The sequence below is a fragment of the Leucopleurus acutus genome (genome assembly GCF_964270905.1).
Source record: "Leucopleurus acutus genome assembly, chromosome: 3".
Lineage (NCBI taxonomy): Eukaryota > Metazoa > Chordata > Mammalia > Artiodactyla > Delphinidae > Leucopleurus > Leucopleurus acutus.
Genome location: NC_139145.1, coordinates 5641399 through 5654514, shown reverse-complemented (window position 1 = coordinate 5654514; position 13116 = coordinate 5641399). Strand labels below are relative to the sequence as shown.

The 13116-nt window shown below is 52.0% G+C and overlaps 1 protein-coding gene across 2 annotated transcripts in view; it reads right to left on the bottom strand.

Annotated features, from left to right (window-relative positions):
• The window catches only part of ARHGEF18 (Rho/Rac guanine nucleotide exchange factor 18), a gene marked incomplete at its 5' end in the record, with an annotated part of 93187 nt that extends 81275 nt beyond the window's left edge, over positions 1-11912 (bottom strand). For both annotated transcript variants that reach the window (XM_082836264.1, XM_082836265.1), the window contains one exon: positions 11855-11912. In XM_082836264.1, the coding sequence (XP_082692390.1) occupies positions 11855-11912 (58 nt within the window). The remainder of the gene's footprint in view (positions 1-11854) is intronic.
• Positions 11913-13116: the final 1204 nt, after the last annotated feature.

Here is a 13116-nt window from a genome sequence, read left to right as displayed (position 1 = left end):
CTGGTTGAGGGCCTCTGTTCTGCTGCCCTCATTCAACCTTGCATCTCCCGTGAGGCAGCTTCTATGACTCAGGGAAATATAGGACACGACAAGCAGGCTGTGAAGGACGAGAAAAGCCAGATGCGGGGCTGGGTCCTGGAGGCTGATGGGAGCTTGGAAGGGGAGGGGAAGCCGCCTGGAGGAGCCATCCCGTCCCTCAGCCGAGGCCCCAGGGGGCCTCAGGAGAGGATGCAGGGTCTGTCTGCTTCCCTGGGCAGGGACCTCACAGAGGCCTGAGGCCTCCTGTGGCCTGTTGAGGCCAGAGGCAGAACCTTATGCCTTGCATCTGTGACCCTAAGAGTCTGGGATCCAAAGGCTAAAGGTGAAAGGCCAGGGCTGAGTTTATTCTTCGCATGGAAGCTTCTGACCCAGGAACAGGCCGGGCTTGACCCTGATGACAGACTCCATTCTGATCTCAGTGTCACATGTTGAGCCTCAAACTTTGTGTCACAGACTGAGCCCCTAACCCAGTGTCATAGACTGAACCTCAACCTGATGTCACTGACGGAGCCCTGACTTTGGTGTCATGTACTGACTCCTGATCCTGGTGTCATGGACTGACTCCTGATCCTGGTGTCATGTACTGACTCCTGATCCTGGTATCATGGACTGACTCCTGATCCTGGTGTCATGGACTGACTCCTGATCCTGGTGTCATGGACTGAGCCCTGATCCTGGTGTCATGGACTGAGCCCTGATCCTGGTGTCATGGACTGAGCCCTGATCCTGGTGTCATGGACTGAGCCCTGATCCTGGTGTCATGGACTGAGTCCTGATCCTGGTGTCATGGACTGACTCCTGATCCTGGTGTCATGGGTTGAGCCCTGATCCTGGTATCATGGACTGACTCCTGATCCTGGTGTCATGGACTGAGTCCTGATCCTGGTGTCATGGACTGAGTTCCCATCCTAGAGCCACAATCTGAACCCCAACCCTCATCATGTGCTGAACCCTGACCCCAGGTACAGACTGAGCCTTAGTTCTGGTGACAGATTATCTCCTCCAAGCTCCAGACTTTGTCTCCAATGGCCTCTGCCCTTGTCTCCAGTGGTGACTGTCTGATATTCCCACCCGCGCTCCAATCTCAAGCTGTCAAGGCCAAACTCCTTGTTTTCCTTCCTCCTTCTGTGTCCCCATATCAGTGTGACTGCACCATCTTCCCAGTGACCCTGCCAGAGACCCGGAGATGAGCCTTGCCTCCTTACTACCCCTCAGGACACCAAGCCCTGTCAATTTCACCTCCCCGACATTTCTCTACTCCATCCACTTTTCTTTTTGCCTCTGCTACTATCTTAATGTCAGCCTCCATTAGAGCTCTTCCTACACAACCACAACTCTTGTTGGGATTTTCCTGCACAAACAATAGCCAACCACAATTGGCTTCTTCTGTCGCAGTAGCTGGTATGTCTTCTTGGCATGACATTTCAGAGAGTCACCCCCCTTCCTCTGGTCCTTACCCCTGGACTCCCCTTAGAATGACATTCGAGCCCTTTTCAGTCTACCCTCTCAACTCCCCACACACACCTGAGCCCCTAACTCAGTATTCTCCTGTGTGCCCCTTTGCTGTTCCCACCACCCTTTTCCACTCTTCCTGCCTTGGCAACGGAGGACTTTTTCTCTGATCCTCTGCAGACCATCTTAGCCAGAGGACTTTGGATTCGTCTGCACCCCTTTTCTACTCCCTGATGTACTTTAACTGGCTTACTTGTTCGCTTCTAGACCAGGAGTTTCCCAGGCCAAATCTGACTCAACACCTGATTTTGTAAATAAAGTTTTAGTAGCACACGGCCACACCCATTCGTGTCCGTATTGTCTGACTGCTTTCATGCTACAACTGCGGAGTTCAGTAGTTGTATCAGAGACCATATGACCTGCAAATCTGAAGACACTTACTCTCTGGCCTTTTACAGAAAAGGTTTGCTGTCCCCCGCTCCAGATCGTGAGGCAAGTTCTGTATCCAACACACTTTTACACCCCCAAGTCCCAAGTGGTAACATCTTACATGTGTGGATCAGTTCCAATATGCCTTGCCTTGTGCTAAGCCTGTCATGTTCTTTGCATTCTTCTATTCTCACAACAACCCTCTGAGTCCCCACATTATGGAAGGGGAAACTGGCTCAGAGAGATGTACTGACTCATCCAAGGTCGTACTGGACTGGCAAGAGTCAGAGTTGGGATGTGAACCCAAGTATTTCTTGCTCCAGAGCAAGGGCTCACAACAACAAAGCTATCCTGTGGTGAGCAGATGAACGGATAGATGGGTGAATATATGGTTGGATGGAAGCGTGGACGGTGGTATGGATGAATGAATGAATTGTCGAATAGATGGACGAGTGGTTGGATAGTTGGCTAGCTGCCTGCCTGGCTGAAGGGAAAGTTGTCTGGCTGGGTGGTTGGATGAATGGATGGTTAAATAAATGGGTGGATGGGTGGTTAGATGGATGGATGAGTAGATACTTAGATGGATGAATAGTTGGGTGGTTAGATGGATGGATGGGTGGATGGATGGGTGGGTGGATGGATGGATGCATGGATACGTGGATGCATGGATGGATAGTTGACTGTCTGTCTGGTTGAATGGATGAATGGGTAGGTGGTTGGATGGATGGACGAGTAGCTGGTTAGATGGACGAATGGATGGATGGGTGTGTGCATGCAGGGATGGATGAATGGGTGGATAGCTGGGATAAGTGGTGTGTCAGTGTCCAGTGGCAGTGATGCATTACTTGGTATTCTGAGGGGATGAAGAGGGGAGAAACGTAGATAGAAAGAGGCAGAATTGTGGCAGAGAGGCCAGGCAAGAAGGACACCAAGTTGAGACACAGAATGCACACATTACATATACACTTATTATGCGCTAGGGAATGAGTGAAAAAGTATGGCCGAAATGGATAATTGAGCACCTGAGGGGAAGGGCCAGTGGGGCTCTGCCCCAGGGAACTTCCTGCAGGTCCCAACCCCCCTTCCATAGTCTTGTCTGCCTCTCCAAATCCACTCCATTATTTTCCCAGGAGGTTCCATCTGGTGCCCAGACAGCCAGTTACAGAGGTTAAGAAGGGCACAGAAAGGCGAAAGAATGGAAGGACTCGGTTAGGGAGTCCCTCTCTGCGCCCCACCCCCATGCTTCTCGCTAAGGAGCCACCTCTCAGCCTGTATTCAAGTTCTAGGCAGCCTCTTCCCACAGCAGCCCCTGCAGCGTCAGCCATAAAAGGGTCTAAGAGTTACCACTGGTTCCCACAGCTCATCCCCAACCTGTCGGCCTATAAGTCACAGCTTCAACCTTCCCGGGCAGGGAGACGGGGGTGCTGGGCGGCCAAGAGTGGGTAGACCTTCGTAAGGATCTGGGTCCCAGGTGGGATCCGAGGCTGATACCCTAATTCTCTAACATTACCATCCCCTGGTGGATTTAAAAACCCTCCCCAAGCCCTCCAGCTGCCCACACTGGTAGCTTTGTTCACTGGTCAGAACACACCACAGAGGTAGCCTCGAGACACACCTGGTTTCAAATCCTGACTCCCTCAGCATGTACTTGCCGTGTGACCCTGAGATCATCACTTCTCCGTTCTGAGCTGAACCTCACAAGGGCTCAGTAACTGGCAGCAATGCCCACCATTATGACTGCTCTTCCGTTGCATCTCAGTCCGCACGCCACCGTCTCCCTCCCCAGCCCCAGCCTCCAGGTCCCCCCCCCCGATTCTCGATTCTCGATATTCCAGTCTCCTCCAGCACAGTGCCTGGCGCACGACAGGTCCTCAACTAGAGCGTATGTAATGAACAAGCTAATGAATCTTCTTATTGACTGCTCTCCTGCTTGGAAACTCATTCGTGAACAAGTACCTGGCTTATGCAGGGGGTACAGGGGGCTCCTATCACACTATCCCCCGTGCCCCATGGCCTTGGACACCATCTGGCTATCTTCCAGGACTAAACTCCTGCCGAGATTTAAGAAATGCCTTTTTGCAAAAGCAATTCACCCAGACCTTGGGGGATATGATACAAGGGTCTCTCCAGCTGCCACGTAGTAAACTGAAGTCCTGGGACCTGGGGGCTACCAGCCAATGTGTGTGTGTGTGTGTATGTGTGTGTGTGTGTTCTAGGGAGGTGTCTACCAGAATTTCTGGAAGTCTCAAACCTCCTTCCTTTTGCTGCCTCTCTGAACCTCTGTCCTGCAGCCATCCGGGAACAAATCGCGTCAGGAGCCCCCAGGAAGCCACCAGGCTACCCCAGTTCTAGGGTGGATTCTCCTTCTACAGATTTACCTCCCAAGACAAGATCCTGGCTGAGCCTGGGGACACGTTTCCTCTGAGACAAGAGGGACCCCACAAGTCTGTGATGTTCTGTTGGGGTCCCAGGGAACCAGAGATCATGAAATTTGGGGCTGGTTCAGGCAGACTCTGTGCCCCTGGGCCGAGGAAAGACTTGGGGTGGGATGGTTGGGCAGGCTGTCCAGGGAGCCCTGCCTGGGTGGCCGGTACCCACTGCTCACTGCCTGCCCCCTTACCTCTCTTGAAGGCCCACCGCTTCAGCCAGAGCTTGGAGAGGGCCGGCCAGGAGTGGTTGAGCGCTGAGCTAGCCATGGGGGCCGTGTGTGCGAGCATGTGAGTGAACAGCAGGATGAAGAAGGCGATCGGCTGGGAATATCTGCCAGGACGGGGCTGCCAGCAAGAGGGGCGGAGCCTGTCTGCAGGGGCTGCCAGATACATCAGCTGATGGGAGCTTGGGGCTGGGGCAGGGGGGGCCCCGGGGACTCCAGCCTTTGAGGAGGCCAAGTCCTTAGTACTAACCCCCACCTCCCCTGCCCTATAGGCTTTTCACCCTGGCTGGACAAGACATTCCCAGGAGGAGCTGAAGGGTGCAGTGAGGGTTCCTCAGAAAACAAGTATAGACTGGGTCCTGAGGCGGACCTGGGTATGCGTGAATGTCCGAGTGTTTGTGTGTGTGTGTGTTTCATTGTCTCTGTGCTTTTGACAGTGTATTTGTGTGTGAGCACAGAGCGTGTGTTTTCAAGTCTTGAGTGTCAACTTGTCTATGGGGGTGTGTGTATATAAGCATTTTAGGGGTTTTTTTCCCGGTTTCATGGCGATATAATTGACATACAGCACCGTATAAGATGAAGGTGTACAGCATAATGACTTGACTTACATATATGGTGAAATGATTACTACAGTAAGTGTAGTTAACTTCCGTCATCTCGTACAGATACCAAAAAAAAAAAAAAAAAAAGAGAAAATAATGTTTTGTTGTTGCTGTTCTGAGGAGAACTCTCAGGATTTACTGTCTTAGCGACTTTCAAACACACCATGCAGCAGTGTTAACTATAGTCATTATGCTGTACATTACAGCCCCAGGACTTATTTATCTTCTAACTAGAAGTTGATACATTTTGACCCTCTTTATCCAATTCCCCCACCCCCACCCCCAGCCTCTGATAACCACAAATCTGATCTCTTTTTTCTATGAGTTTGGTGGTGGTGTTTTTTTAAAATTTAATTAATTAATTAGTTTATTCATTTATTTTTGGCTGTGTTGGGTCTTCGTTGCTGTGTGCGGGCTTTCTCTAGTTGCGGCGAGCGGGGGCTACTCTTGGTTGCGGTGCGCGGGCTTCTCATTGCGGTGGCTTCTCTTGTTGCGGAGCATGGGCTGTAGGTGCGTGGGCTTCAGTAGTTGTGGCGCATGGGCTCAGTAGTTGTGGTTCGTGAGCTCTAGAGCGCAGGCTCAGTAGTTGTGGCGCATGGGCTTAGTTGCTCCGTGGCATGTGGGATCTTCCCAGATCAGGGCTCGAACCCGTGCCCCCTGCATTGGCAGGTGGATTCTTAACCACTGTGCCACCAGGGAAGTCCCTGGTGGTGGTGGTTTTTTTTAGATTCCACATCTAAATGAGATCACACAGTATTTGTCTTTCTCTGTCTGACTTATTTCACTTAGCATAATGCCCTCAAAGTCTATCCATGTTGTTACAGATGGCAAGATTCCCTTCCTTTTTTTATGGCTGAATAATATTATCCTCGCAGTTTTAAAAATCTCTGTGATCGTGTGTGTGTGTGTGTGTGTGTGTGTGTGTGTCTTTGTGTGTGTGTATCTGAATGCCCATCAGTATCTGTGGGGTTGGATCCACATGACTCATCTGGGACTTGGGGAGATCTGAATCTGGTATTTGTGGGGGTTTTTGTATCTGCCTGGGTTTCTTTGTGTCTACTTTTGTGTCTTTATCTCTGTGTGCATCTGTGTGGGTGCCAGCCAGCGCCTGTCTGTACAAGTGCTGCCGCCTGGTGGTGGAAGCCTCCTTACTTGCATTTTCACTAATGTCTGAAAAATTCCTGGCTGTCCCTTCTCTCTTCAGTGACCTCTCAGCCTCCACCCTCCCTTCTCGAAGGGTTAGCCACAAGTCTGTCTTTACCTATACATACCTACTCGACTCCATCATCCACTGAAGTCTTTTTTTTTTTTTTTTTTTGTGGTATGCGGGCCTCTCACTGTTGTGGCCTCTCCCATTGCGCAGCACAGGCTCCGGACACGCAGGCTCAGCGGCCATGGCTCACGGGCCCAGCCGCTCCGCGGCATGTGGGATCTTCCCGGACCGGGGCACGAACCCGCGTCCCCTGCATCGGCAGGCGGACTCCCAACCACTGCGCCACCAGGGAAGCCCCACTGAAGTCTTATTTCCATCCCCTCCAGTCTTCTAGCTCTCTCTGGGGCTAAATCTAATGGGCACTTTTCAGTTTCCCCTTTACTGGACAAGTATGACCACTTTCTTCTTGAAATCCATTCCTCTCATGCCTTTTCTTCTTCTGTCTGCTCCTTCTCAGTATCCCTTCCTGACTCGGCTCCTCTTCCTTTCTCTGCCTGACCTTTAAACTCTGTGTTCCCAGGGCTCTGTCCTTAGCCACTTCATGGTCTCCCCACTGGCCTTGGTGACCCCATCTGCACCTCTCTCATCACTTCCGCCATCCTATTATGAGTAGGTGGCCTCCAACTCTTTCACTCACAAAAAGATATAAAAACACACACTCTATACACCAACACCATGCAATACACTTCCCAGTGCATGTAGACAATGGCAAACATACACACGCAAATAGTCAGACATATGTTCACACACACACAATTATACACAAACAGAAATCCAGATACCAGCTCAGGGAGATTTAAAAACTCACCTCCTCTGCTGTGCTCCAGGGTTTAATTCCTCATCTCCCACCACATACTTTTCCCTGGACAGACTACAGATGCCTCTTGGATCTTCCAGACCTTTGGGTGGAGAGCAGATATGAGAACTTCAGGGAAATTAAAAGCAGTGAGAAGCCAGGAGGGACCTCCATCAAACTGATGGCAACAAAGACAGGGACCCAGGAGCTCAGGAACAGAGAGACACAGTGAGTCAAGCACAGTTAGCAATGGAGGTTTGATAAAAATCTTGTGTTAAAAATACAACAGGGATACCTATTTCTAACGATGGCAGGCTACCTTACTGCAGATTTACCTTTCCACCAGGGTAAATCCAGCTAAAAGATCTGGATAAAATCAGAAGAAAAAAAAAACACCCTCAATTTGAAGGCGTTGGCAGCCAAGGTTTGAGGTGTCAGAATCCTAGAGAGGTGAGGTAGACATAATGCAATGCTGGGTGTTTTTTTTTTTTTTCCTTACAAGCGAATTGTTGATATAAATGCAGTTCTTAAGTGTGAAGCAGACCAGAAAGGGGCTGAGAAACTGAGTGTAGCTGCTGGCAATCATCTGGGGCTGGAGAAATAGACATTGGAAGTCAGGGCTCACAAAGAGGAGAGAGCTGGGGTCACCAAAGACTATACCCTAGGAGCAAGGGGAGACCAGAAATGGACCAACCTTCACCCAGACCGAAATCCAGGTTCAAGTCAGCTTCATCCCTGATTAAAGTCACCTGCCTTTACTTTCACTACCTTCCAGAAGCAAAGAGGAAAACCTCTCTGGAGGGAAATAACACCATGAAGAACCACCAATGATATCTACAGTCTTTCATAAACATTATCAGGCATTCAATCAAGATTGAAGCACAACAGAAGATAGAATCTCGTGACCTAAAATCAGAAGAAAAACCGACAATAGCGACAGACCCACAGAAGATACAGATACTGCAGTGAAAAGTACAGCAGAATGTGGCACAGGGATGGGTTGGTCTGGTGTAAAACATCACGGGGAAGGGATATTTCCAGGTAACCTCTCCACGGGCAGTATCAAGGGTACCCACTTAGTGGAAAGTTCTGATATATAGCCATCCCTCAGTACCTGCATGGGATTGGTTCCAGGACCTGCGGTGAATACCCAAATCCTCAGATCTTCAAGTCCCATAGCTGGCCCTCCGCATCTACAGATTCAACCAACCACAGATCATAAACACAGCACGTGATCCGCAGTTAATTGAGTCCACAGGTGCAGAACCTGTAGATACGGACGGTTGACTATGTAGTGAGTAGACGTGGGAGGTGACTTCTACTGTGGTTAACCCCCCAATTTCTCCTATTTCACCAGGGCCAGAGTTGACCATGGTGTTGCTTGAGTACTAGGTTAGGAACCCGTGGTTCCCACCTTGAGCTGTCGAGCTGATTGTGATGTTGTGGGGAGGGGAGGAAGGCTGGGTGGATTTGCATGTGTGGGAGTCATTAGAGGCAGAGGGCCAAGTGACCTTGAATGTCTCAGGTTGAAGTGTTCTGATTTTATTGTGTGTCTGTGCCAGAAGGAGGCTCTGATGGCATTTACCACTTGGATTGCCTCCTCTAACCTGACGCTAGTTCCTGTGAGTTGTAAATAGCCCCTTGGCCTGCCAAAGGGTGGTCTTCTGGTCCTGGATGGTAATAGTAGAAAGAGCTGGTGGAGAGTTTGAATGGAGGTGCTGGGTATGGAATGTGTTCCATCTTTTTTCTTAAAGATTCTCTTTTTGATGTGGACAATTTTCTAATTTTTAAAAATTTTATTATTATTTATTTCTTTTTTTTTTGTGGTACGCGGGCCTCTCACCGCTGTGGCTTCTCCCGTTGAGGAGCACAGGCTCCGGACACGCAGGCTCAGCGGCCATGGCTCACGGGCCCAGCCGCTCCGCGGCATGTGGGATCCTCCCGGACCGGGGCACGAACCCGTGTCCCCTGCATCGGCAGGCAGACTCTCAACCACTGCGCCACCAGAGAAGCCCCTTATTTTTCTATTTCTTTAACTTTGTATTTGTATGGGGCTAAGGCATCTTTGTTCCCACAGTTGGGAAAACTCAAAGAGCTGGGGTTCCATGGGCATCTCTTTTCGTCTCTATGTGGTCTTTTCTCATAGTCTCTTCTGCATGTCATCCTCAGGGAAGCCAGATTTCTCACTTGGAGGCTCAGGGCTCCCAAGCGGGGGGAGAGAGAGAGAGAGAGAGAGAGAGAGAGCCAGGTATAAGTGGCCTTGTCCTTTATGATCTCACATTGCTTCTGCTAGACTTTATTACCTGAGGGACCCATGAAGGTCTGCCCAAGTCCAGGCACAAGGGACTCCACCTTGATTCCACCCCTTGATGTGGAGGGGAGAGATTCTGGAAGAGCATGTGGGCCTGGAGTCCATGTGGGCAGGTGTAGGGACAGGTTAAGATGATGGGTATTGGGAGGGGGTGCCAACTAGGGGGCCAGCTGTGGGGGTCATGCCAGTCTAAAGGCCAGGGATGAAGTAACAGCAACCCAAGCCAACATTTAACAAGAGCTTGTGTTGTGCCCGGCTCCAGTCCAAAGGTTTAACATCAATAGCTCATTTAGTCTTCTCAGCCACTCTATGGTGGGATGATAGTAGTGACACTTCCATCACTCCCATCGTCCAAATGAGGAAACCGAGGCACAAGGAGGGTAAGTAACAAACACCTTAAACACAGCTTCTTCTCAAATCACCTCCATCCCCTCATTCGAGTGGAAATCAGCACCTTGTCCTGGATTCCCTCTTAGCCTGAACCCCATCTAGAGCCACCAAATGGTCCCCAAGTCCTGTCCCTGGTCCTCCTCCTGCATCTGTATCCTTGTTGCCCTGACCTGGTCCAGCCACCTTCATCTCCTGAGAGGGTCTCCCTTCCAGCCAGTTGCTTCTCCATGGGGGTGTGGTCCCAAGGGACCTCCTAAAATGAACCTCACTGCTGTGTTCCGATGCTTCTGTGGATGCTAAAACCCCACCCCTCTTGAGGAAGAGCCCACCTCAAGCAGAGTCCAAGGAGGTGGTTGCCATGTTTTTTACAAGTCTACCCCACATACTTGATAGAGATTGAGACCCACCATTAGTCCCTCTTTCTAGATGTGGCACAGAAAGTTCCTGAGGTTGCACACTTGTGGCATGGGCAGGGATTGCTCAGGGAAGCCAGGTTTGGGGACAGAGACAGAATAAGAGAGAACAGGCAAGGCTGACAATGTTTCAGAGCACCTACTGCATGCCAGGCACTGTGCCGTGATTTCACATGCAAGGTCTACAACGACCCTCTTACAGAGGAACAAACGGAAGCCCAGAGTGGTGACAGTGGTGTCCTGACCAACACCCCTCCCTGGAATGTGAAACTTACATGTCAGAGACCTGCCCCAGACTATAACTGATGGGAAAAGGGGAGCTCCAGGGAGGATTTGAATTCACTGTTAAAGGCAAAGAAAGATTCGATTTTGTGATGGAGTTCCTCTGCCGTTTAAGTCAGTATTGAGTGCTGTGTCAGGGGCCGGGGGGCCAGGGCGCATGCAGGGAATGTCCCAGACTAGATACACTGATGGGTTTGCAGTTGACATTCCACTGGTGCTTCAAGGTCCAGTGAAAAGCCTGCCTCTGTCGGGAAGCCTTCCCACAGGGACTCCCTTGCGGTGGTGGCCAGGGAGCTCAAAGGTGGCTGGGAGTAGGGACGGCATTCCCTTGGCTGTCACTGGTTGTCAAACCCTTTCCTTAGAACCGCGGGTGACCCAGCCAGTGGAATTCTCCGTGGAGGGTCCACTCTCCGAGCGCGGGCTTCAGGGCCTTCCCCGATGTGCCCCCTAGGCTAACCCCACCAGCTCCATCGTCCCTGGCCCCAGCCGTCCAGTCCAATTCACCCTCTCCTGGCTGTTCCTGGGCCACCCTCCCTGACTGCAGAGTGCCTGAAACCCGCCTGATGGCCTAGTTGGCACCCAGGGCAGGGAGGAAGCTGCAGGCCTGGGTGTGCCCTGCAGAAACCACAGCCTTCCCCACTCCACCTCGCCCCACCCCCGGCAGCTGGGGGAGTGAGACTCCCCTCGGTGGGCCACCGGGAGGGCTCCAACCAGGAGGGCTGCCCGGGGGGAGGGTCCTCCTTCTTGGATGACCTTGGAAGATCAGGGTGAGGCTCTCCTCAGGACTGGCTCTCAGACCTCAGTCTTAAGTGGGAATTTGGTTTGAATGTCAAACTCCCCAGCGCCACTCTTCGGATTCTGTTTCAGGGAGGTCTGGGACCTCTCTCTTCACGCCAAATCTCTCGTTTAAGAAGCAAAGCGCCCCTGGCGACTCTGCCACGGGGAGCCTGATCCACCAACCCCCCCCCCCCCACCATTCATCCCCTGTCCCCTGTTCCCTGTGCAGACTTTGGTTACAAGGGGCTCCATCTTTCTGTCTGGCTCTGTTGCCCATCATGGACCCCACCCCCCTGAGGTATAAGTTCTTGCGACCACAGACTTTTGCAGAAGAGCAAGCGGCCTCCCCCCGCCCACTCGGGAAGCGGGCTGACCGGAAGGTGGACAGAAATCCTGGATGGTCTCTCTGCGGCCCCTCAGGCCTCCCCCGCAGACCCCACTGCCGCTCTGTCCCCGTTGGTCCACCTGTCCCCCACTCCCCAGTGATGGTCACTCACCAGATGGAGGCTTGCCCTCACCGCTGTGGGTATCCAGCTTGGCTACAAGCTCCTGCATCCTCCAGGACCCGTGGCTTGGGCTTTGGGCCTGGGGGGGAGCATCTGTGGGCCAGAGCCCAGGGTAAACCGCAGGGTGACCCAACTCTGCCCTAACTTCCTCTTCCACAATCGCCGCCTGCCTGGCTGGCTGACGCCTCCACTCCCAGCCGGGGGCTGAGGCCCGGGTCTGCGTACAGCACAGGACTGGTTTTAGAAGAGGGAGCCCTCCTCTTTCGCCCCGACCTGTGCAGGCAGGTGTCTCGAGGAGCTGGGGTAGGGGACGGGGCAGCGGGGGGGGGGGTGGGGAGCCTCAGAACCCTCCCCCCACCCAGACAACTTCCTGCGGAACCAACTGCCGAAGAGGTACGGGGTGCTGGGGCCTCACCCGAGCACGTGGGTACACACACAGAGATGCACGGGGACACACCAGTCATGTGGATTCACGGAGACACAGGCACTCGTGCACACCCATGAACAGGCACTGGCGTGTGGGCACACACGAGGTTACATGGGGCACATGGGTCCCCATGGTGTGTTGGTAAAGGGTTAACAACCACCTCTCTTGACCACACACACAAAAAGAGCCATGATGTGAGCATTTGCAGATCCCTGTGGTGTAAATACTCCCATCGTGGCTGATTTCAACTGCCAACCTGATGTTGTTTGGTGTGGGGTTACGAAGAGATGCTCAGACTTGCCTCCCGCACGCCACTGGAGTGGGTACCCAGGCAAGTGGATTCTCTTGGAGAGACACGGGCCCCCAAACTCGCAGATGCGTAGATAACCGTGGGTCTCGAAGACATGGGGGTGTGCAGACAGAGCGGTCTGCCTGCAGACACACCTGGGTGCGTGCAAGGCACACCTAGGCTCTTTTGCACTCAGAGACATGTGGGTGCATAGGCGCACACAACATAGTCATGGAGAGCCCGGGAACCACTCACGTGGGGACACACACCTGGATGCTGAGGCTAGAAGGAGCCTGTGACGGGACATGCGGGGCCAGCTGTCCTGGCTCACAGGAGCCTGTTCTTAAATGTTTAGGAATTTTGCCAGCAAGTCGTTAAAGACAGGCATCATAAAAATTTAATGATATGAATTTATGGTTAAATAAATTCTGTTCAGAACAAAAGTAATAACCACTTATATCCATCACCTCGTACTTAATGCCACTGAACTGCACGCTTCAAAGTGGTTAAAGTGGTACATTTTGTGTCACGCCGTTT